Raw genomic sequence first — 27,675 nt, 5'->3', positions numbered from 1 at the left:
ACTCTAGGAGATCCGATGTATAATGACAAACACCACGGGTCACTAATTTATATAGTTTGGAAGGGCACAACAGGTGTTTGTAATCATGGCTGGGTGTGGCTTGATGTCATTGGTTGATTTACAGCTACAAAACAAAACATACAAAAAGCATCATTGATACAATAATAAAAAATGATTACCTAACATTCTTATATGGAAACGGTACATGAATGATATTTTTGTTCTATGGAGGGGTGATGCAAAACAGCTCCAGGCGTTCCCATGCTTTTCTTAACTCCTGTTCTGAGCACCTGAGATTTACTATGCAGTCTGACACACGTCAAATCAATTTCCTTGATCTTTTGATTTCGTGTGAGGATATCGTTCTATACCCTGATCTTTACAGGAAGCCTACTGATCCTAACAGTTTGTTGAGGGCTGACAGTTGTCACACACTTCTCTTGAAAAACAGTTTACCCTACAGCCAACTCTGTCAGATCAAAAAACTAAGAAGATTGACAGAAATCAGACTGAGATGCAAAGAAAATTCAAGGAGAGGGGATACAAAAACGGTCATAATAATACTGCCATTGAGAAAATCACAAACAAATCGAGATTATGATCTCTTTCAAGGACAGTCTGGCAAAAAGAAGCAGTCTCGTGTTCTAACTACGCACTATTCAAAGTGCTCTGAATAAATTAAGGGAATTGTTCAAACAATGGCACATTCTAAAATCTAATGACAGTATCGTTAATGTGTTTTCAAGCCCTCCCTTGGCTGTATTCTCGCAGGGCAGAAATCTCAGAGATCAATTGGTAAACTCTGATTTACCACTCCCAAAATACACCCGCACAACAAGTCTATTTGCTCCTCTACCGAATGGAAACTACAAGTGTAATGGCTGTGCTTAATATAATGGCACTTACAAATGTAGATCCTTCAAACACCGTCAAACAAGGAAACAAATCCCAATCAAAAGGTGTTATCACATGCTTTACAAAAGGCAGTTATTTATCTTGTCCTTGTGGTAAAAAAAAAAAAGTGAGTAAAATGAAGCGCAAACTAAAAGTAAGAATCTTGGAGCATCGTAGCACAACTAGGAGCAAAAACAAGACTTACCCAGTTACGGCCCACTTTTTTGGAAGTGAACCACTATTTCGCCCCTTCGTTATATCGGCATCGAACATGTCACCCTCCCTAGGAAAGGGGGTGACCTCGACAATTTATTGTTAAAATGAGAGGCTGCCTGGATCTTAAATCTTTCTTGAATTTGGTAGCTCAAGTTGACCAGTAGTGTGTGCCACAGAAATTATTTGACTCTAGCCACAAAATTAAGGAACCCCCCCCCCCCCCCCTCCCCTTCTATTTTGGGACTGCAAAGCTTGGCACACTTCTGAATCTTCTTTGGTGACCTATTATGCCCTCTGATGTGTGCCACAGGAAGTATTAGACTCTAGCCACAAAAGGAAGTGGCTATTTCAGCAATAATCATTTTCAGAGCCCTCTACCCATCCCTCAATCCCCCATCCCATCATAGTTTTCCCTCTTATGGATTTTCCTACATTTAAAATAATAAAAAATAAAATAATAAAAATAATAATAACAATAATAAATTAAACTTGGGCGAAAAATAAAGTCAACATGAATGAAGAGGAAAGGGACAGACTAGATCCCAACTATCTCGGCCATATATACGATTCTCGGTCTCGAAGGGAAAATCGCGGACTTGGAAGATGACAAGGGGGTTATCTTCCCTAAAATAAGTGTGGATCAACTGAGGCCTCATATAGAGGAGACTCATCGGATACCTCATAAAATAAAATCAGCAGCCTCCTCAGCCACCACACCAGCATCCTCCACCTCATCAGCCACCACGCCAGCATCCTCCACCTCCTCAGCCACCACGCCAGCATCCTCCACCTCCTCAGCCACCACCACCACGCCAGCATCCTCCACCTCCTCAGCCACCACACCAGCATCTTTCACCTCCTCAGCCACCACACCAGCATCCTTCACCTCCTCAGCCACCACACCAGCATCCTCCACAGCCACCACATCAGCATCCTCCACAGCCACCACACCAGCATCCTCCACAACACCAGCATCCTCCACAACACCAGCATCCTCCACAACACCAGCATCCTCCACAGCCACCACACCAGCTACTGATATAAACAAAAATGTATGTATGTAATCTTGTCAGGTTGATCCATTTATATATCTCAGTACACTTACAGGTACATCCTTCCAGGTGTTGCAGAGGCTTGGGGAGGAAAATATGTATATGTGCTGTTTAGAATCGGCCCATATCAAATCTTTTATCGGTATCTCCACAGAACTGGTCCAAATATGGAGCTGGAAAGTGAGGTAAGACTGTGATGCACATACAGTATATGTAAAAACACTGTGTGTGATTCATCTGTATTTGTAAGGAAAACCTAAATGGCTGTTTTTCCACATGTAACAGATTTACCTTCACTGTCTTTCATTTTTTCTTCTGTCAGACCATCAATGCCTACATGTTCCATCTGGTGCAGAATTTTAACAGGCAGTCAACCGAGCAGCTTTCTGCATTGACACCTTTAAAATGACTGGCACTTGGGGGAGCAAGAAATCAAAACTTAAGGCCGGTTGGATTATTCTGATAATATCATAATATTATATCTGACAGATTCTGAACTCAAGCAACTGTATCCTTGCTCTTTTAAATTTCAGATTGAGACAATGATGTACAAGTACATTATTGGCATCACCAATGAACACAACCGCTGGACTGTGCCGGTAAGAGCCGCTGAGGCACTACTAAGACATACACACATAATACAGAATATACACTGCTCAAAAAAATAAAGGGAACACTTAAACAACACAATGTAACTCCCAAGTCAATCACACTTCTGTGAAATCAAACTGTCCACTTCGGAAGCAACACTGATTGACAATAAATTTCACATGCTGTTGTGCAAATGGAATAGACAACAGGTGGAAATTATAGGCAATTAGCAAGACACCACCAATAAAGGAGTGGTTCTGCAGGTGGTAACCACAGATGAATTCTCAGTTCCTATGCTTCCTGGCTGATGTTTTGGTCACTTTTGAATGCTGGCTGTGCTTTCACTCTAGTGGTAGCATGAGACGGAGTCTACAACCCACACAAGTGGCTCAGGTAGTGCAGCTATTCCAGGATGGCACATCAATGCGAGCTGTGGCAAGAAGGTTTGCTGTGTCTGTCAGCGTAGTGTCCAGAGCATGGAGGCGCTACCAGGAGACAGTACAGTACATCAGGAGACGTGGAGGAGGCCGTAGGAGGGCAACAACCCAGCAGCAGGACCGCTACCTCCACCTTTGTGCAAGGAGGAGCAGGAGGAGCACTGCCAGAGCCCTGCAAAATGACCTCCAGCAGGCCACAAATGTGCATGTGTCTGCTCAAACGGTCAGAAACAGACCCCATGAGGGTGGTATGAGGGCCCGACGCCCACAGGTGGGGGTTGTGCTTACAGCCCAACACCGTGTAGGACGTTTGGCATTTGCCAGAGAACACCAAGATTGGCAAATTCGCCACTGGCGCCCTGTTCTCTTCACAGATGAAAGCAGGTTCACACTGAGCACATGTGACAGACGTGACAGGAGATGCCTTGGAGAACGTTCTGCTGCCTGCAACATCCTCCAGCATGACCGGTTTGGTGGTGGATCAGTCATGGTGTGGGGTGGCATTTCTTTGGGGGGCCGCACAGCCCTCCATGTGCTCGCCAGAGGTAGCCTGACTGCCATTAGGTACCGAGATGAGATCCTCAGACCCCTTGTGAGACCATATGCTGGTGTGGTTGGCCCTGGGTTCCTCCTAATGCAAGACAATGCTAGACCTCATGTGGCTGGAGTGTGTCAGCAGTTCCTGCAAGAAGGCATTGATGCTATGGACTGGCCCGCCCGTTCCCCAGACCTGAATCCAATTGAGCACATCTGGGACATCATGTCTCGCTCCATCCACCAACACCAAGTTGCACCACAGACTGTCCAGGAGTTGGCGGATGCTTTAGTCCAGGTCTGGGAGGAGATCCCGCAGGAGACCATCCGCCACCTCATCAGGAGCATGCCCAAGCGTTGTAGGGAGGTCATACAGGCACGTGGAGGCCACACACACTACTCAGCCTCATTTTGACTTGTTTTAAGGACATTACATCAAAGTTGGATCAGCCTGTAGTGTGGTTTTCCACTTTAATTTTGAGTGTCACTCCAGACCTCCATGGGTTGATACATTTGATTTCCATTGATAATTTTTGTGCGATTTTGTTGTCAGCACATTCAACTATGTAAAGAAAAAAAGTATTTAATAAGAATATTTCATTCATTCAGATCTAGGATGTGTTATTTTAGTGTTCACTTTATTTTTTTTGAGCAGTGTACATGTGAACACATACACGTGTGTAAAATGTCATTGTATACTTGCAAATTATAATCTTAAGTGTAACATAATTCTATTGGGGAAATATCAAATGACCACCACATTTTTTTCCCCAGTTTGCTGAATGTGTTCTGAAGGAGGAGTCGATTGTCTTTACAAATACAAAGATGGTAACATCAGGAGAGAAGAAATAGCAGTCGCTCTCCTCCAAAACACAGGTAAGTTGAAAAAACATTTATATGGATCTTTCAAGGTTATCTTTGATCCACCTTTTGACTAGATAGCCACTAAAACACATGTATTTAAATAATTGTGTTACAAGAAACCAATACTATTCACTTGTTCCCCGTTTGCTCAGAAAAATACACGTAAAGATGTATAGACTACTTGACATGATGTTTTGCTAGATGACCTGTGCCAACTGTGCCACTTCTGTGGTGAGGTGGACAATAATGAGGAAGACACTACCTGGGTAATTTCTTGTTCACTTCTAAAGGCACATTTTTACGAGTACGAATTTGTATAAGTAGTAATATTTCTAGAGGTAGTATTATCCACTTTGTTGTCTGATAATGAAATAATTGTAAAGCAAGAAAATGTATTTAATGTGGTAAATATATGAACATTTTTCATCATAAATTTCAGATTGGTTGTGACCGCTAGCCCACGTTGGTTCCACCGGTCCGGTACCATCCTATCATAGGAGGATTATGTCTGCGCTGCCTGTCAGGACGAGGTTTGAGGTCCAGGCGACAGTATCACCTGGAAAACTTTCCATAAAAAGTGGAACTAAATGTTCAGTCGAGCTGTTGCAGCTTTCCAATTTATTCATGTGATTTATTGTCATATTATATCTTATTATGCAAATATATACATTTGTATTTCCCATCTAAATGTTTGTTAACAAACTTACCTCTCTATTTTTGTGTGACAATATGTGTATTATTTTTTTATTTCCTTAAAACATTAGAAAAGGTTTCTAAAATACATGTTTATGTTTCTTTATACTCTAATTTTACTTTCTGTATTACACTCTACTGGTCAACAAGAGCTACCAAAATGATTATGAAGCGTGCCAGGCCTTGCAGTCCCAAAATAGAAGGTGGGAGGAGAATTTCGGCAGGCAAGAAAATAGCCTTGCCCCCCCTTCTAATTTTGTGGCTAGAGTCAAATACTTTCCATAGAGCAAACTTCACATCAGGATAGACAACCAGAATTAATAATTAATAAGATAATACATTTTAAACAAATAGCCAAACCGAAAACTGCAGACATTACTAACGTCTCCCTGCGATCAAACCGTCATAATTTTTATAAAAAAATGAAACGCAGCCTAAAGTGATCAGAAATCTCAAGCAAGTCGCAGCAATGAAGAATTTGTGTTCACGTGAAGGGGGGGATTCTGACAGGGGGTAGCTTTTCGGCACAACACCGGAACCTATTTCAGTCCAAGTCAAGCACTGAAATAGGACTGGCCTATTTTATGACATTTCCAATTGATCAGAGCATGACATTTTTCCCTTTCACGCTCTGTGGTTATCGAAAGGGAGAGCGCTCAAAAGATTTTTCAAATGCGTTGCGGAACTAGTTAAATTCTCAATGGATGGAAAAACAGACTTTGTTTGCTTGCTGTTTGGAGGTGAAGAAAACATTACTTTGAGAAGCTCCACAGGTCATTAGTGGTGGTGCCAATCAGGAATACTATCAGATCCACAAATGAGCACATTTATAAGCCTACATTTGCGCGCAGGCCAGGTAGCCTATAGGCCTTCTTCTATGCCTGTGCATCCTCACTCAACATTGACGTTTCAAACAAAAGACAACGGCTAAACTGGAAAGAAATAAATCAAAACTTGTTTCTCACAAGTGTAGCATAGGTTGTGCACTCAGCAAACAATGTGTCCACTCTGATAATGAGAACAGGAAGACTGAAATAATAATATTGAATGCAATTCAAATAAATTACCGTAACCAAAGTAACAAATATTGTAGATTCTAAATTATAGGAATTAACGGTAAATGTACGACTGGTGATATAGGCATTGGGAAATTGACATACACTAACAATCAAACTCAAACAATTCATATAAAACAATGAATGTGTACTAATTGTCGGGAGAGAGCACATTCTGGAGAGAGACATCGTGTATCTGGGTGCGAGGACAATCCGACGTCTGGGAGGAGTAAGCCGATGCAGTACGGAGCTACAGAACCAGTCAAACGTTTGAGCACACCTACTCATTCAAGGGTTTTTCTTTATTTTGACTATTTTCTACATTGTAGAATAATAGTGAAGACATCAAGACTCTGAAATAACACATATGGATTCACGTAGTAAGCAAAAAAGCTTTAAACAAAACAAAATATATTTTATATTCTTCAAAGTAGCCATCCTTTGCCTTGATGACAGTTTTGCACACACTTGGCATTCTTTCAACCAGCTTCACCTGTAATGTTTTTCCAACAGTCTTGAAGGAGTTTCCACATATGCTGAGCACTTGTTGGCTGCTTTTCCTTCACTCTGCGGTCCAACTCATCCCAAACCATCTCAATTGGGTTGAGGTCGGGTGAATGTGGAGGTCAGGTCATCTGATGCAGCACTCGATCACTCTCCTTGGTCAAATAGCCCTTACACAGCCTGGAGGTGTGTTTTGGGTCATTGTCCTGTTGAAAAACAAATTATAGTCCAACTAAGCGCAAACCAGATGGGATGGCGTATCGCTGCAGAATGCTGTGCTAGCCATGCTGGTTAAGTGTGCCTTGAATTCTAAATAAATCATAGACAGACAGTGTCACCAGCAAAGCAACCCCACACCTCCTCCTCCATGCTTCACGGTGGGAACTACACATGCGGAGATCTGTTCACCTACTCCACGTCTCACAAAGATCAAAAATCACAAAAATCTCAAATTTGGACTCATCAGACCAAAGGACAGATTTCCACTGGTCTAATGTCCATTGCTCTTGTTTCTTCGTCCAAGCAAGTCTCATCTTACTATTGGTGTCCTTTAGTAGTGGTGAAGGCCTGATTCACACAGTCTCCTCTGAACAGTTGATGTTGAAATGTGTCTGTTACTTGAACTCTGCAAAGCATTTATTTGGGCTGCAATTTCTGAGGCTGGTAACTCTAATGAACTTGTCCTCTGCAGCACAGGTAACTTCTGGGTCTTCCTTTCCTGTGGTGGTCCTTATGAGAGACAGTTTCATCATAGCACTGTTTAATTATTATTATTTTTATTTTTTTTAAATGTAACCTTTATTTAACTAGACAAGTCAGTTAAGAACAAATTCTTATTTATAATGACGGCCTAGGAACAGTGCCTTGTTCAGGGGCAGAATGACAGAAATTTACATCGTCAGCTTGGGGATTCGATCTCAGGGGATTCGATCTAGCAACCTTTCTGTTACTGGCCCAATGCTTAATGGTTTTTGCGACTACACTTGAAGAAACTTTCAAAGTTCTAGAAATTTTCCGCATTGACTGATCTTGATGTCTTGAAGTAATGATGGACTGTCGTTTCTCTTTGCTTATTTGAGCTGTTCTTGCCATAATATGGACTTGGTCTTTTACCAAATAGGGCTATCTTCTGTATACCACCCCTACCTTGTCACAACACAACTGATTGGCTCAAACGCATTAAGGAAAGAAATTCCACAAATTAACTTTTGACAAAGCACACGTGTTAATTGAAATGCATTCCAGGTGACTACCTCATGAAGCTGGTAGAGAGAATGCCAAGAGTGTGCAAAGCTGTCATCAAGGCAAAGGTTGGCTAAGAATCTAAAATATATTTTGCTGGTTCTATTTGCTGGTTCTGTATTTGTTACAGACTAAAAAAAATCTCTGTCGACCAACAGCCTAACGACCAAACAATTGACCAGTCAACTAATTGGGGGCGGCCCTACATAATAGCAAGGTAGGACTGATGGTTTGGTTAGCTAAACTAGCAAGTCTGTTTGGTTACCAAGGCAACTACTGTCTAGTGTCAAAAGTACTAAATTATAGCCATGGTATAAAAAGGAACTTGGGGCTCCATGTGTTCTGTGGAAAATAGTGCCACTCTGTGGAAGGTTAGTTCCACTCAGTTAGCGCATCGTGGAACACACCTTCTATGGAACGCACAGCCCCTCGATGATTATCCCATACAGAAATGGGCTGATTATGGAATTAAAAATGATCTCAAGTCAGATAGGTTACCTACTGTTGGAGACTAACAAGACATTCAAATGAAACAATACTGCATTTACATAGACAACCCGAATTGAGATAATGTTGTATGCTTTAGATGCCAGGATGTCATACTAATTTTAGCCTTTCTTCTAGTAGAATTCACTCTATTGGGGAAGAGAATCCTATTCGGAGACCCATGGCGTCTGACAACAGCTGATCATCAGCTGAGGGAACAGGTTGTACCAAAATGAATGAATGGTGGAAATCAACACAACTGTACATTAGATGATGCACTCTCAGTAGGAGGAGCCTAGTGTGCCATTATTTGGTGCCTACTGCATTCGTTTTAACTAAACAGTATGTTCTAAATAGTATGTTGTATGATTAGTACACAGTATGCAATTTAAATAAGTAGTAGACAAGCCAGATTTGGGGACACGTCCACATTCAAACAATACCATTTTGTGAGAAAGTAGGTTACTATGTAACCTAAAAAAGACAAAAACACATGCTAGCCAGAGACAGCTGCATGTCTTAGATTTCATTTCAATCTCCGTCCTGTCAAAAATGACATTCATAACATGACATGACATCCTATGTGGGGGAGCAGATCCATTTTCACCTTCAAACAGTAGAAAGGGAGGCAATCAGTTTCCCTCTCCTTCAACCTCTGTCAGCTATGATACATGCTGCCAAGGGCAACAAAAGGAGATGGAGAGGAAGGGGGAGAGGAGAAGAGGGGGGGGAAACAAAGCCACAGAACAAATGGAGGAGAAGCAGCTGGATGTCATTTCTCACAAAAGGCTGCACTTATTAGAGATGAAGAGGAAAAAAACAAAACGTAAAAAAGGTAGCGGTGTCTGTATGTAATTTGTTTTAGAGCTGTTCTGTCAAGGGTCATCCATTATAAGCAGCTTGAAATTAATGAATGTCTTTTAATGTGTGCACCCACTACCAGGAACCAAACAAGCACATCTAATCACCAAACACTGAATACATAATATGCCAGTCATTATGACAAATGTTCATTACCCAAAGCTCAGGAGAAAGAAGAGAATTGTCAATAATTTACAAAAAAAATAAAAATACACTGCTAGAACAGAGTAATAAGTTAAAACACAGAAAATAATATTCTAACACTAACAAGTCATATTTTATTCTGTGTGTTTTACTAAATGCATTTGCTGTGATTTACCATCTAAACAAAAAGCCTATTCGGAATCCACTGGGGGTAATGATTAGAGAGAGAGAGAAAGAAAAGCATTATTCACGCTGGCAAACGAAGCTAATGCTTTCCCTCTCGCAGCGAAGCTACCTGAGACCAAGTGTATCTCTAATACCATCCAATAAAAGCAGAACATTTTTAATCTGAACAACTTCCAATTCCAAAGCCACAGTGTACAGTCCAAATGGCACCCTTTTCCCTAGTTAGTGCACTACAGCCCTGTTGGAACCTGGTCAAAAGTAGCGCACTACATAGGGTGACATTTAGGACACATGCCATTTTCCAATAAAGCCCTCTTTGAGCTCAGAACTCAGCTGTGTTCAATCTCTTCTTAATCCTTCTCTCCCTGTTATCAACACACTGTCAATATCATCCAGCCTCTCTCCCCCTCTCTCTCCAACCAAATGGGCAGGAAATCAAACACTCCATTACATCGCACACACACACACACACACACACACACACACACACACACACACACACACTCCTCCAAAGAGAAAAAAAGTGTACTAATTAAATAGCTATGACAAACTGTCCAAATCTGGCACCTAAACACAATGCCGTCTCTAGGCAGCAGTTGTTTTCATAAGTACACCAGAACGTCCCGATTATATTATTGAAAACATACTCTTATGCAAGTACACTGAACGAAAATATAAATGCAACACGGTCCCATCATGAGTTGAAATAAAAGATCCCAGAAATGTTCCATTACGCACAAAAAGCATATTTCTCTCAAATGTTGTGCATCAATTTGTTTACATCCCTGTTAGTGAGCGTTTCTCTTTTGCCAAGATAATCCATCCACCTGACAGGTGTGGCATATATCAAGAAGCTGACTAAACAGCATGACCATTACACAGGTGCACCTTGTACTGGGAACAATAAAAGGCCACTAAAATGTGTAGTTTTGTCACACAACACAATGCCACAGATGTCTCAAGTTGAGGGAGCGTGCAAGTGTCATGCTGACTGCAGGAATATCCACCAGAGCTGTTGCCAGACAATTGAATGTTAATTTCTCTACCATAAGCCGCCTCCCAACTTCGTTTTAGGGAATTTGGCAGGACGTCCAACTGGCCTCACAACCGAAGACCACATGTATGGCGTCATGTCGGCGAGCAGTTTGCTGATGTCAATGTTGTGAACAGAGTGCCCCGTGGTGGCGTTAGTGTTATGGTAAGGGCAGGCATAAGCTACAGACAACACAATTGCATTTTATCAATGGCAATTTTAATGCACAGAAATACCATGATGAGATCCTGAGGCCCATTTACTTTAAGGTATCTGTATTCCCAGTCATGTAAAATCCATAGATTAAGGCCTAATTAATTGATTTCAATTGATTGATTTCCTCATATGAACTGTAATTTAGTAAAATCTTTGAAATTGTTGCATTTATATTTTTGATCAGTATAAATTGCCTTGATTTACACATTTCAACTAATTCACAAGCACCTGACTGACACAAATCTATGCCTGAGGAAACATTTTAAAATCAGGCAAGCATTCTAGAATCAAGCTGGCATTGAGTTTTATGTTCTTAGAACGCATTAAGGGACTTACTGAAATCAATGAGGAACCTTCCAAACCCTTGCCTTTGGTACTGAGGCATGATCATTATACAGGAGACATTGTACTTCTGCTGGCAAAGCTTTTCCTGAGGGAAAGGGAAACAGATCAAGTATGTCAGAGCTCTGCTGAAGCTGGCAATTTACTGCACGTGTCACTGTCCTTGTCTAAAGCACACACACGCACGCACACACAATGGTGCACACACACACACGTACATGAACGCGCACAATCCCTTGTGAATACATTTAGCTTTTAAGATGACCAATATAGTATAGATAGTGTCACTGCATTAATCATGACTAATATAGTATAGACAGTGTCACTTCATTAATCATGACTAATATAATATAGACAGTGTCACTGCATTAATCATGACTAATATAGTATAGACAGTGTCACTGCATTAATCATGACTAATATAGTATAGACAGTGTCACTGCATTAATCATGACTAATATAGTATAGACAGTGTCACTGCATTAATCATGACTAATATAGTATAGACAGTGTCACTGCATTAATCATGACTAATATAGTATAGACAGTGTCACTTCATTAATCATGACTAATATAGTATAGACAGTGTCACTGCATTAATCATGACTAATATAGTATAGACAGTGTCACTGCATTAATCATGACTAATATAGTATAGACAGTGTCACTGCATTAATCATGACTAATATAGTATAGACAGTGTCACTGCATTAATCATGACTAATATAGTAAAGACAGTGTCACTGCATTAATCATGACTAATATAGTAAAGACAGTGTCACTGCATTAATCATGACTAATATAGTATAGACAGTGTCACTGCATTAATCATGACTAATATAGTATAGACAGTGTCACTGCATTAATCATGACTAATATAGTAAAGACAGTGTCACTGCATTAATCATGACTAATATAGTATAGACAGTGTCACTGCATTAATCATGACTAATATAGTATAGACAGTGTCACTGCATTAATCATGACTAATATAGTATAGACAGTGTCACTGCATTAATCATGACTAATATACTAAAGACAGTGTCACTGCATTAATCATGACTAATATAGTATAGACAGTGTCACTGCATTAATCATGACTAATATAGTATAGACAGTGTCACTGCATTAATCATGACTAATATAGTATAGACAGTGTCACTGCATTAATCATGACTAATATAGTAAAGACAGTGTCACTGCATTAATCATGACTAATATAGTAAAGACAGTGTCACTGCATTAATCATGACTAATATAGTATAGACAGTGTCACTGCATTAATCATGACTAATATAGTATAGACAGTGTCACTGCATTAATCATGACTAATATAGTATAGACAGTGTCACTGCATTAATCATGACTAATATAGTATAGACAGTGTCACTTCATTAATCATGACTAATATAGTATAGACAGTGTCACTGCATCAATCATGACTAATATAGTATAGACAGTGTCACTGCATTAATCATGACTAATATAGTATAGACAGTGTCACTGCATTAATCATGACTAATATAGTATAGACAGTGTCACTGCATTAATCATGACTAATATAGTATAGACAGTGTCACTGCATTAATCATGACTAATATAGTAAAGACAGTGTCACTGCATTAATCATGACTAATATAGTATAGACAGTGTCACTGCATTAATCATGACTAATATAGTATAGACAGTGTCACTGCATTAATCATGACTAATATAGTATAGACAGTGTCACTTCATTAATCATGACTAATATAGTATAGACAGTGTCACTGCATTAATCATGACTAATATAGTAGACAGTGTCACTGCATTAATCATGACTAATATAGTATAGACAGTGTCACTGCATTAATCATGACTAATATAGTATAGACAGTGTCACTGCATTAATCATGACTAATATAGTATAGACAGTGTCACTGCATTAATCATGACTAATATAGTATAGGCAGTGTCACTGCATTAATCATGACTAATATAGTATAGACAGTGTCACTGCATTAATCATGACTAATATAGTATAGACAGTGTCACTGCATTAATCATGACTAATATAGTATAGACAGTGTCACTGCATTAATCATGACTAATATAGTATAGACAGTGTCACTGCATTAATCATGACTAATATAGTATAGACAGTGTCACTGCATTAATCATGACTAATATAGTATAGACAGTGTCACTGCATTAATCATGACTAATATAGTATAGAGTGTCACTGCATTAATCATGACTAATATAGTATAGACAGTGTCACTGCATTAATCATGACTAATATAGTATAGACAGTGTCACTGCATTAATCATGACTAATATAGTATAGACAGTGTCACTGCATTAATCATGACTAATATAGTAGACAGTGTCACTGCATTAATCATGACTAATATAGTATAGACAGTGTCACTGCATTAATCATGACTAATATACTAAAGACAGTGTCACTGCATTAATCATGACTAATATAGTAGACAGTGTCACTACATTAATCATGACTAATATAGTATAGACAGTGTCACTGCATTAATCATGACTAATATAGTATAGACAGTGTCACTGCATTAATCATGACTAATATAGTATAGACAGTGTCACTGCATTAATCATGACTAATATAGTATAGACAGTGTCACTGCATTAATCATGACTAATATAGTATAGACAGTGTCACTGCATTAATCATGACTAATATAGTATAGACAGTGTCACTGCATTAATCATGACTAATATAGTATAGACAGTGTCACTGCATTAATCATGACTAATATAGTATAGACAGTGTCACTGCATTAATCATGACTAATATAGTATAGACAGTGTCACTGCATTAATCATGACTAATATAGTATAGACAGTGTCACTGCATTAATCATGACTAATATAGTATAGACAGTGTCACTGCATTAATCATGACTAATATAGTATAGACAGTGTCACTGCATTAATCATGACTAATATAGTATAGACAGTGTCACTGCATTAATCATGACTAATATAGTATAGACAGTGTCACTGCATTAATCATGACTAATATAGTATAGACAGTGTCACTGCATTAATCATGACTAATATAGTATAGACAGTGTCACTGCATTAATCATGACTAATATAGTAGACAGTGTCACTGCATTAATCATGACTAATATAGTATAGACAGTGTCACTGCATTAATCATGACTAATATAGTATAGACAGTGTCACTGCATTAATCATGACTAATATAGTATAGACAGTGTCACTGCATTAATCATGACTAATATAGTATAGACAGTGTCACTGCATTAATCATGACTAATATAGTATAGACAGTGTCACTGCATTAATCATGACTAATATAGTATAGACAGTGTCACTGCATTAATCATGACTAATATAGTATAGACAGTGTCACTGCATTAATCATGACTAATATAGTATAGACAGTGTCACTGCATTAATCATGACTAATATAGTATAGACAGTGTCACTGCATTAATCATGACTAATATAGTATAGACAGTGTCACTGCATTAATCATGACTAATATAGTAGACAGTGTCACTGCATTAATCATGACTAATATAGTATAGACAGTGTCACTTCATTAATCATGACTAATATAGTATAGACAGTGTCACTTCATTAATCATGACTAATATAGTATAGACAGTGTCACTGCATTAATCATGACTAATATACTAAAGACAGTGTCACTGCATTAATCATGACTAATATAGTAGACAGTGTCACTGCATTAATCATGACTAATATAGTGTAGACAGTGTCACTGCATTAATCATGACTAATATAGTAGACAGTGTCACTGCATTAATCATGACTAATATAGTATAGACAGTGTCACTGCATTAAACATGACTAATATAGTATAGACAGTGTCACTGCATTAATCATGACTAATATAGTATAGACAGTGTCACTGCATTAATCATGACTAATATAGTATAGACAGTGTCACTGCATTAATCATGACTAATATAGTATAGACAGTGTCACTGCATTAATCATGACTAATATAGTATAGACAGTGTCACTGCATTAATCATGACTAATATAGTATAGACAGTGTCACTGCATTAATCATGACTAATATAGTATAGACAGTGTCACTGCATTAATCATGACTAATATAGTATAGACAGTGTCACTGCATTAATCATGACTAATATAGTGTAGACAGTGTCACTGCATTAATCATGACTAATATAGTAGACAGTGTCACTGCATTAATCATGACTAATATAGTAGACAGTGTCACTGCATTAATCATGACTAATATAGTAGACAGTGTCACTGCATTAATCATGACTAATATAGTATAGACAGTGTCACTGCATTAATCATGACTAATATAGTATAGACAGTGTCACTGCATTAATCATGACTAATATAGTAGACAGTGTCACTGCATTAATCATGACTAATATAGTATAGACAGTGTCACTGCATTAATCATGACTAATATAGTATAGACAGTGTCACTGCATTAATCATGACTAATATACTAAAGACAGTGTCACTGCATTAATCATGACTAATATAGTATAGACAGTGTCACTGCATTAATCATGACTAATATAGTATAGACAGTGTCACTGCATTAATCATGACTAATATAGTATAGACAGTGTCACTGCATTAATCATGACTAATATAGTATAGACAGTGTCACTGCATTAATCAAAAAGGTGTCCAACTGGATGAAAGAAAACATCTTTCATGCTGTTGAATATCCTCACCTTGGAGAAATAACCCACAAGGTGACATCCTTTGTCGTCGTTCTTTGTTAGTATGTAAAAAAGGAAAGGCTCCACGTCGTAATATAGGGTCTTGTGATCGAGGAACAGCTTGGCTAACAGGCAGAGGTTTTGGCAGAAGAGCTTGCTGACATTTCCGTCAACCTAAACACAGAACAAGACCAGCATAAGAACATTGTTCAAATTCAAAACCAACCAATTCTTTCCTCCTGTTCGTCAGAACCATTCAGTCACATGTCACACAGGTGCAGCACCATGGCAACATCTCAAATGGAACTCAATTCCCTTTTAAGCGCACTGCAATTTGACCAGGCCAATAAAGAATCTGCTTCAAAGTAGTGCACTATAATTCAGTGCCTTCAGAAAGTATTTACACTCCTGGACTTTTTCCACATTTTGTTGTGTTTACAAGGTGGGATTCAAATGGATCTAATCGTCTTTACACACACACACACACACACACGTTCAAAAGTTTGGGGTCACTTAGAAATGTCCTTGTTTTTGAAAGAAAAACACTTTTTTTTGTCCATTAAAATAACATCAAATTGATCAGCAATACAATGTAGACATTGTTAATGTTGTAAATGACTATTGTAGCTGGAAACGGCTGATTTTTAATGGAATATCTACAGAGGCCCATTATCAGCAACCATCACTCCTGTATTTCAATGGCACGTTGTGTTAGCTAATCCAAGTTTATAATTTTAAAAGGCTAATTGATCATTAGAAAACCATTTCACAATTATATTAGCACAGGAAAACTGTTGTCCTGATTAAAGAAGCAATAAAACTGTCCTTCTTTAGACTAATTGGGTATCTGGAGCATCAGCATTTGTGGGTTTGACTACAGGCTCAAAATATATACGGTCAAAAGTATGGCACTATATATAGGGAATATACTGCCATTTGGGACACGACCATTGCTTTAGAGTGACCTCTGACCTCGAACACTGAAAGGTCGTCCTTCCTGTAAATCTCATTGGCCGGAGGGTGAAAGCAGCCACACTTCTTGGTGTGTCGCTGTAGGATGTTTTTGCTTCTCATGTACTTCAGACAGAACTCACACAGGTAAAGCTTTTGCAATCTGCCAACGACAGAGATAACAAGACAATTTGTATTTCAGCTTGCAAATTAAAATCCTAGAAAACACAGTAAATCCGATCACTGGTATAATGCTCTCAAAATACAGTATTTCTATAGGACAAGGACAATGTTTTCTAAACTGGGTCTAATAACATTGATTTGTCCAAATTTGGCAGAGTAAAAAATGAAGCTTTACCTCGAGTATTCAGGTGGGTAAGGAGAAGAGTACCAGGTTTGGATACAATACTTCCCAAACTCTATGAAGGCAGGGAATCGTCCAGAGTCAGTGATGGTCATGGTACCATTTCTCTAAACATGACAAAAAAAAAAAAAAAAAAAAAATGTCATACCACAAGCATTCAAACAGTCTGACACAGGCAGTATCTTTCAACAGCAACTTCAACAATGGGATGTGGACCCTTCTTGACACTAAACTACTTTTCAGGTCAGAATTTTTTTCGTGGGGGACAAACTTCAATATAGAATTTGTCCTGTTAAACTACAGGCTAGATCTAACTTGTATTGATCAGGTGATAGGGGTGAAGTGTGATTGAGAGTTTATTTGAACAGTTTCCTCACCTGCGACGAGAGCTCTTGGACCTGTGTGAATATCTCCACGTCTTCCTCTGTGACGTGTTCCCTGGAGACGGCTACAAAACCAGGTTCCTGCTTCACCCTCAGCCCCACTTCACTGCCTGTTACAGCAACCAAACATTACAATCCGTTAGTCACAGTAACCAACCGCCATGTTAAAGTCACAGTAACCAAACAACCTTTTACAGTCACAGTAACCAAAGAGCATGTTAGTCACAGTAACCAAACAACCTGTTAGTCACAGTAACCAACCACCATGTTAAAGTCACAGTAACCAAACAACCTGTTAAAGTCACAGTAACCAAACAACCTTTTAAAGTCACAGTAACCAAACAACCTTTTACAGTCACAGTAACCAAACAACCTGTTAGTCACAGTAACCAAACAACCTGTTAAAGTCAGTCACCAAAGAGCCTGTTAGTCAAAGTAATCAAACAACCTTTTACAGTCACAGTAACCAAACAACCTTTTACAGTCACAGTAACCAAACAACCTGTTAGTCACAGTCACCAAACAGCCTGTTAGTCACAGTAACCAAACAGCCTGTTAGTCACAGTAACCAAACATCATGTTGCATTCAGTCACCAAAGAGCCTGTTAGTCACAGTAACCAAACATCATGTTACATTCAGTCACCAAAGAGCCTGTTAGTCACAGTAACCAAACAGCCTGATAGTCACAGTAACCAACCAGCCTGTTAGTCACAGTAACCAAACAGCCTGTTACAGTCAGTCGCCAAAGAGCCTGTTAGTCACAGTAACCAAACAGCATGTTACAGCCAGTCACCAAACAGCCTGTTAGTCACAGTCACCAAACAGCCTGTTAGTCACAGTAACCAAACAGCCTGTTAGTCAAAGTAACCAAACAGCCTGTTAGTCAAAGTAACCAAACAGCCTGTTAAAGTCACAGTAACCAAACAACCTGTTACATTCACATCAGTGGTGTATAATCAAACATGGTGGATCATCAATTCTTTATACAGCAGATGGGGAGCGGTGTTCTGTAGTGTTAGTGTGTGTTCTGTAGTGTTAGTGTGTGTTCTGTAGTGTTAGTGTGTGTTCTGTAGTGTTAGTGTGTGTTCTGTAGTGTTAGTGTGTGTTCTATAGTGTTAGTGTGTGTTCTGTAGCGTTAGTGTGTGTTCTATAGTGTTAGTGTGTGTTCTATAGTGTTAGTATGTGTTCTATAGTGTTAGTGTGTGTTCTGTAGTGTTAGTGTGTGTTCTGTAGCGTTAGTGTGTGTTCTATAGTGTTAGTGTGTGTTCTGTAGTGTTAGTGTGTGTTCTGTAGCGTTAGTGTGTGTTCTATAGTGTTAGTGTGTGTTCTGTAGTGTTAGTGTGTGTTCTGTAGTGTTAGTGTGTGTTCTATAGTGTTAGTATGTGTTCTATAGTGTTAGTGTGTGTTCTGTAGTGTTAGTGTGTGTTCTGTAGTGTTAGTGTGTGTTCTGTAGCGTTAGTGTGTGTTCTGTAGCGCGTCTCAATTCGCAAGTAAATGCATTTGGTTTTAATGTGCTCATAAGGCATATATCATAATGTATGTATCATAGTATATATAATAATGTATGTATCATAGTATATATAATAATGTATGTATCATAACATATACCATAATGTATGTATCATAATATATATCATAATGTATGTATCATAGTATATATAATAATGTATCATAATATATATCATAATGTATCATAGTATATATAATAATGTATGTATAATAATGTAGGTATAATAATAAACACCGTAATGTACGTATCATAATGTGTGTATCATAATGTATATACCATCATGTATATCATAATGTATTAAATAATGTATATATTATAATGCATATATCAATGTATATCATAATGCATATATCATAATGTGTATACCATAATTATCTATCATAATGTATATATCATAATGTGTATACCATAATTATCTATCATAATGTATCATAATATATATCATAGTATATATAATAATGTATCATAATATATATCATAATGTATCATAGTATATATAATAATGTATGTATAATAATGTAGGTATAATAATAAACACCGTAATGTACGTATCATAATGTGTGTATCATAATGTATATACCATCATGTATATCATAATGTATTAAATAATGTATATATTATAATGCATATATCAATGTATATCATAATGCATATATCATAATGTGTATACCATAATTATCTATCATAATGTATATATCATAATGTGTATACCATAATTATCTATCATAATGTATATCATAATGTATCATAATATATATCATAGTATATATAATAATGTATCATAATATATATCATAATGTATTAAATAATGTATATATTATAATGCATATATCAATGTATATCATAATGCATATATCATAATGTGTATACCATAATTATCTATCATAATGTATATATCATAATGAATGTATCATCATGTACAGTTTAAGTCAGAAGTTTACATATACATTAGACAAATACGTTTCAAGTCAGATTTCACAATCCCTGACATTTAATCTGAGTAAAAATGCCCTGTCTTCGGTCAGTTAGGATCACCACTTTATTTTAAGAATGTGAAATGTCAGAATAATAATGGAGAGAATGATTTATTTCAGCTTTTATTTCTTTCATCACATTCCCAGTGGGTCAGAAGTTTACATACACTCAATTAGTATTTGGTAGCATTGCCTTTAAATTGTTTAACTTGGGTCAGGTGTTTCGGTAGCCTTCAACAAGCTTCCCACAATAAGTTGGGTGAATTTTGGCCCATTCCTCCTGACAGAGCTGGTGTAACTGAGTCAGGTTTGTAGGCCTTGCTCGCACAATATACTTTTTCAGTTCTGCCCACACATTTTCTATAGGGTTGAGGTCTGGGCTTTGTGATGGCCACTCCAATACCTTGACTTTGTTGTCCTTAAGCCATTTTGCCACACAACTTTGGAAGTATGTTTGGGGTCATTGGCCATTTGGAAGACCCATTTGCGACCAAGCCTTAACTTCCTGACTGATGTCTTGAGATTTTGCTTCAATATATCCACGTAATTTTCCTCTCTCATGATGGCATCTATTTTGTGAAGTGCACCAGTCCCTCCTGCAGCAAAGCACCCCCACAACATGATGCTGCCACCCCCGTACGTCAAGGTTGGGTGTTCTTCGGCTTGCAAGCCTCCCCCTTTTTCCTCCAAAAATAACGATGGTCATTATGGCCAAATAGTTCTATTTTTGTTTCATCAGACCAGAGGACATTTCTCCAAAAAGTATGATCTTTGTCCCCATGTGCAGTTGCAAACCGTAGGCTTTAGTATAGCGGTTTTGGAGCAGTGGCTTCTTCCCTGCCGACCGGCCTTTCAGGTTATGTCAATATAGGACTCGTTTTACTGTGGATATAGATACTTTTGTACCCGTTTCCTCCAGCATCTTCACAAGGTCCTTTGCTGTTGTTCTGAGATTGATTTGCACTTTACGCACCAAAGTACGTTCATCTCTAGGAGACAGAACGCATCACCTTCCTGAGTGGTATGACGGCTGCGTGGTCCCATGGTGAATATACTTGCGTACTATTGTTTGTGCAGATGAACGTGGTACCTTCAGGCGTTTGGAAATTGCTCCCAAGGATAAACCAGACTTGGAGGTCTGCAATTTGTTTTTCTGGAGTCTTGGCTGATTTCTTTTGATTTTCCCATGATGTCAAGCAAAGAGGCACTGAGTTTGAAGGTAGGCCTTGAAATACATCCACAGGTACACCTCCAATTGACTCAAATGATTAGCCTATCAGAAGCTTCTAAAGCCATGACATAATTTTCTGGAATTTTCCAAGCTGTTTAAAGGCACAGTCAACTTAGTGTATGTCAACTTCTGACCCACTGGAATTATGATACAGTGAATTATAAGTGAAATCATCTGTAAACAATTTGTTGGAAAAATGACTTGTGTCATGCACAAAGTAGATGTCCTAAATGACTTGCCAAAACTAGAGTTTGTTAGCAAGAAATTTGTGGAGTGGTTGAAAAACGGGTTTTAATGACTCCAATCTAAGTTTATGTATACTTCCAACTTCAACTGTATATATCATGATGTATATAACATAATGTATGTATTTATCATGTATGTATGTACATAATGTATATCTCATCTCTGAATGTGCGTATGAAAAATCCCTAATGTAATGATGTGAAACTAAATCACTAATTACGTAACCGCTTTCATGTGCTTAGTTATCCCACCAAGTCTGCGTCCCAAATGACCCTCTATTCCCTATACAGTGCACTACTTTAGACCCATACGACTCATAGGGCTCTGATCTGAAGTATTGTATAGGGAATATTTGGGTGTTATTTGAGACAAATGACCATGAATTAAAAAGCCAATGTGGTGACAGCAGCAGCAGTGTGGAGAATACGATGAAACAGCAATTTTGTTGCAAAAACCTAAGCAAGCAGATTTAGCATACACTTAAAAAATAAAATAAAAAAACACTTAAAATTATTATACACCAACAAAACAGAATGTGTTACAATAAGTGGAAATGATATACATGAACAAATCAATAATTACAGAGATTAGTTTGAGACTTAAGTATGAGTTTTAAATGATGTAGATGGCGGTCAAATTTAAACACTATACCAGAGTTGTGGACTCCAGTCACATGACTTGGAAATCGAGTCTGACTCGAGTCACACATTTTATGAAAATAAAATAACTTGAGACTTGGAGCCTCGACATTAAACGGATTTCTTGAAATTAAAATCGGGCCAGGTCTTGTAACATTTTTTTCACTTATTTTGTGGATCTCCATGCAGCCAGAGAGAGTAGCGGCAGCCAAGCGCGAAACAGATTGGCTACTGAAAACGCAGTCTGGTCCTCTGATTGGACCAGCAAACTGTCACTCAACACAGGTCGGATGAGCGAGCAGAGATTGCTGATTTGCTGTTCAGCTATAGGATCGGGTGCAGCGTAAACATCACATTGTAGGGAGAGAGGATTGACATAATAAATAAATATGCAGCTCCCCAAAAAATTGGTGATCAAGAATATTAACTATTACTTTGCTCACTAGCAATGGGGCAACAAACAACAATTACTAACATATGCCTTCTGGTCTTTTGGCATGTAAAAAATCCTTGAAATGTATAATTTATTTATGAAACTTGTATTTTTAATTTCTTGTTTAAATGATTAAAAAAATGTGTGGTGAAGAGGCATTATAGGCACGTTTCTCCACTTTCTCCAAACTCCCACCATTGGAGCACTTTGTTCTTTGGTTGAAATGTTTGCTGGTGCTTTTGCACGTTTAAAGGCCACGTGTGGGAAATCGTTTAGTAGTTTATCTAATACTTACAATAATTGCTAGTGTTTCATCATTCCATCACCGTAAGTTTGATTATTCCACGTTTAATACTATACATTTTCATTGACCGTCTCTTACGCTCTGGGTGGGCATGATGTTCATTGTTTATTGAGGTAGAAGTTCTGTTCATTCAACAAAAGGTTTCCCTTGTTCATATTTCCCAGGTTTTGTCGGAGCTCGTTTGTGTCGTCTGTCATTCTGGTCGTGTGTAATGGAAGCGGTAATGCCTCAGAGGACTACGCTAAACAGGCGGACTACACCACTCGCGCATGCAAAATACATTTAGAAATCTGTGTTAGTCAATTATTGCACCCAAACTGCTCGCGCGCGTCAACAAGCGTCTGCGTTGCCAAGGGCTAAAATAGAGGTCAGTTCTATTTCTGACGCAGATCGTCCTGCCTCTCCCATCTCCTCATTGGTTTATAGAAGCAGGTACCCACGTGCCATCTCCTCATTGGTTATACCCACGTGGGTGACTGAAAGACTAACGAGGTCAGTGGTGGTAACGCACCTAATTCATGAAAAGTTGCCAATCGCAATATAAAGTCAAGAGTAGAAAAAGCCTGGAAGGAAGAGAGATGATTAGAAACGATTCGGTTGACCATTTTATGTGTGGATTAATTGGCAGAGTAGAGAACCTTGTGCATTTCAGGTAAAACAACAACTCAATGTTTATATCCCAGGACAAACTAGCTAGTAACAGCAAGCTAGCTAAATAGGACAAATTAGCTAGCAAGTGCAAGCTAACAAGCTAAATTGCCATTAAAGTTGAATGCTTTTCGACTGGTTCTCAAATTAATATAATTGGTTCAGAGTTTGTTTTTGATATTTTAACCTGCGTGTCGTGATCGGTGTGGGGGGACAAAATTAATTTATGCACGCTGGCACACGCGCTCAGCCGGTTTGGGTTCCGTGTAAGTGCCCTGTGCTCCACGCTTTGGAGTCAGTATGTTGAATAAGATTAAATGTTTGTTCCATGTATGAATGGTGATGAAATATCATTAATAATCATTAAGTCTGATTAAGAAGAATGCAAAAATGGATGTGGAAATTGCCTTTTACATTGTAGAACCAGTTTATTGGTTGTGTAATTGCCAATTGGGTAATTGTATTGTCCTGGGAAGGGCCAAGTGCATACATGTACCTGTTGAGCTCCTGTCAGACTCCTTTTGGTTCCTCAAGGGGAACTAGGCAGTACAGTTTGGCCCTTCACCTGTGTCCGTTCAGTTATGACAGGTTAAACCTGATACAGAGGTTATTGCCCATGTATATTTGGTAAATCTACTTGTATATTTTATTTGATTTATTTCACCTTTATTTAACCAGGTAGGCTAGTTGAGAACAAGCTCTCATTTACAACTGCAACCTAGCCAAGATAAAGCAAAGCAGTTCGACACAAACAACAACAGAGTTACACATGGAATACACATGGAATAGACAAACATACAGTCAATAATACAATAGAAAGCGTCTATATACAGTGTGTGCAAATGAGGTAGGATAAGGGAGGTTAGGCAATAAATAGGCCATGGTGGTGAGGTAATTACAATTCAGCAAATAAACACTGGAGTGATAGATGTGCAGAAGATGAACGTGCAAGTAGAGATATTGGGGTGCAAAGGAGCAAAATAAATAACAGTATGGTGATGAGGTAGTTGGATGGGCTATTTACAGATGGGCTATGGACAGGTGCAGTGATCTGTGAGCTGCTCTGACAGCTGGTGCTTAAAGTAGTGAGGGAGATATGAGTGTCCAGCTTCAGTGATTTTTGCTAATGCATATGTTTTTTGCATATGTTGATGATATTGCACTTTCATCATTGGATCAACAAGGCCTGTAACTAAATCTACATTGAGCACATCAACCTGCCTTGCCTTCTGCTGATTTCAGGCCCTTAAAGGGATACTATGGGATTTTCGCAATGAGCATGCTAGTAGCTACCCATAGACTTCCAGTCATTGTGCTAACGCTAATTAGCATTGGCTCGCGAAACTACCACTATCTTCCTTTATACAGGACAGAGGCATAAATAAGAGCAAGTCATAAATATAGTATTCCCTTACTTCATCTGACTCTGGGAAAGTAGATAAAGGGCCTCATTGCCAAAATTCAGAAGCATGCATTTAAGACTGTTGCAAGTTGGGCCTCCTGAGTGGTGCAGCGGTTTAAGGTGTCACTACAGACCCAGGTTCGTTCCCAGGCTGTGTCACAACTGGCCGTGATCGGGAGTCCCATAGGGCGGCGCACAATTGGCCCAGCGTCATCCGGGTTAGGGGAGGGATTGGCCAAGGTGGGCTTTACTTGGCTCATCGTGTTCTAGCGTCTCCTTGTGGCGGGCCGGGCGCCTGCAGGCTGACCTCGGTCGTCAGTTGAATGATCATTTGCTCCGACACATTGGTGCGGCTGGCTTCCGGGTTAAGTGGGTGGGTGTTAAGAAGTGCGGTTTGGTGTGTCATGTTTCGGAGGACCCAAGACTCAACCTTCGCCTCCCGAGCCGTTGGGGAGTTACAGCGATGCGACAAGATCAAAATTTGGGAGGAAAAGGAGGTAAAATAACCCCAAAAATGTTATAAAAAGACTGTTACAAGGTCCCTATCATCAAAATGTGTTGTAGACAAAATAATGAAAAGGGCCGTCTGGTTGCCTCAATACGTAGACAAAGAGTTGTAGTTGAACCAGTCATTGCATGTGTAGATATTTTTAATTTTTTTTAACTTGAGACGCGACTTGCTCTTAGAATGCACGACTTGGACTTGACTCCAGACTCGTTCCGTTCTACTTTGGACTTGACTCCAGACTCGTTCCGTTCTACTTTGGACTTGACTTGAGACTCAGACCTTGTGACTTCAATTACAGTGACTTGGTCCCACATCTGTTAACAACCCCTTCAAATCCAATCAATATCTTAAAATAAATAAAACTGGATCTTAGCCCTTTAGGTCCGGTTTCCCAGACACAGATTAAGCCCTGGACTAAAAAGCTCAATTGAGAATCTAAAATTGGACGTGCTTCTTAGTCTAGGACTAAGCTAAACCGGACCTATGACACCATACGATGGAGAGATAGTTCAATAGTTGATCAATAGTCGTAATCATCATGTCAAGTGTGTATCATCAATGGTAGGTGAATGTCAATTACTAGGGTTTATGTGTCAGTCTAACGACTGTTGGAGGTGAGGGTGAATGTTGACAGTGCCACTGGTGGTAGTGGTGGGTGGAAGGGGTGCTAATAATGCAACCACACTACACTACAGTTACTACCAGGTGACGATCACAGTGGGCGAAGGCAGTGCACTACGGCAGAGGGTCAAGAACAGGAGGACAGAGGAAGCCGTATGAGGGTTTAGGGTTTAGGTCAAGGACAGGAGGACAGAGGAAGCCGTATGAGGGTTTAGGGTTTAGGTCGAGGACAGAGGAAGCAGTATGAGGGTTTAGGTCGAGGACAGAGGAAGCCGTATGAGGGTTTAGGTTTTAGGTCAAGGACAGAGGAAGCAGTATGAGGGTTTAGGTCGAGGACAGAGGAAGCCGTATGAGGGTTTAGGGTTTAGGTCGAGGACAGAGGAAACAGTATGAGGGTTTAGGGTTTAGGTCAAGGACAGGAGGACAGAGGAAGCAGTATGAGGGTTCAGGGTTTAGGTCAAGGACAGGAGGACAGAGGAAGCAGTATGAGGGTTTAGGGTTTAGGTCGAGGACAGAGGAAGCAGTATGAGGGTTTAGGTCGAGGACAGAGGAAGCCGTATGAGGGTTTAGGGTTTAGGTCGAGGACAGGAGGACAGAGGAAGCAGTATGAGGGTTTAGGGTTTAGATCGAGGACAGAGGAAGCTGTATGAGGGTTTAGGTTTAGGTCGAGGACAGAGGTTTAGTGTTTAGGTCGAGGACAGAGGAAGCAGTATGGGGGTTTAGGGTTTAGGTCGAGGACAGGAGGACAGAGGAAGCCGTATGAGGGTTTAGGGTTTAGGTCGAGGACAGAGGAAGCCGTATGGGGATTTAGGGTTTAGGTCGAGGACAGGAGGACAGAGGAAGCCGTATGGGGATTTAGGGTTTAGGTCAAAGACAGGAGGACAGAGGAAGCCGTATGAGGGTTTAGGTCGAGGACAGAGGAAGCAGTATGAGGGTTTAGGTTCGAGGACAGAGGAAGCCGTATGAGGGTTTAGGGTTTAGGTCGAGGACAGAGGAAGCATTATGAGGGTTTAGGTCAAGGACAGGAGGACAGAGGAAGCCGTATGAGGGTTTAGGTCAAGGACAGATGAAGCAGTATGAGGGTTTAGGTCGAGGACAGGAGGACAGAGGAAGCAGTATGAGGGTTTAGGGTTTAGGTTGAGGACAGAGGAAGCCGTATGGGGGGGTTTAGGGACAGGAGGACAGAGGAAGCAGGAGGACAGAGGAAGCCGTATGTGGATTTAGGGTTTAGGTCGAGGACAGAGGAAGCCGTATGAGGGTTTAGGGTTTAGGTCGAGGACAGAGGAAGCAGTATGAGGGTTTAGGGTTTAGGTCAAGGACAGGAGGACAGAGGAAACCGTATGAGGGTTTAGGGTTTAGGTCGAGGACAGAGGAAGCAGTATGA

At 39.3% G+C, this 27,675-nt stretch overlaps 1 protein-coding gene across 1 annotated transcript in view; it reads right to left on the bottom strand.

The window, feature by feature from the left end:
• LOC112224691 (histone acetyltransferase KAT6B-like) overlaps positions 1-27,675 on the bottom strand; it is a 116,399-nt gene that overhangs the window by 18,478 nt on the left and 70,246 nt on the right. Inside the window, exons 8-12 of the mRNA XM_042305749.1 lie at positions 17,770-17,885; positions 17,387-17,499; positions 17,050-17,191; positions 16,090-16,251; positions 11,345-11,438 (exon numbers count right to left, since the gene is read on the bottom strand). Coding sequence (XP_042161683.1) covers positions 11,345-11,438; positions 16,090-16,251; positions 17,050-17,191; positions 17,387-17,499; positions 17,770-17,885 — 627 coding nt within the window. The remainder of the gene's footprint in view (positions 1-11,344; positions 11,439-16,089; positions 16,252-17,049; positions 17,192-17,386; positions 17,500-17,769; positions 17,886-27,675) is intronic.

The sequence above is a fragment of the Oncorhynchus tshawytscha genome, linkage group LG25, assembly GCF_018296145.1.
Source record: "Oncorhynchus tshawytscha isolate Ot180627B linkage group LG25, Otsh_v2.0, whole genome shotgun sequence".
Lineage (NCBI taxonomy): Eukaryota > Metazoa > Chordata > Actinopteri > Salmoniformes > Salmonidae > Oncorhynchus > Oncorhynchus tshawytscha.
Note: the sequence above shows the minus strand (reverse complement) of the source record. Positions and strands in the feature narration are given on the sequence as shown.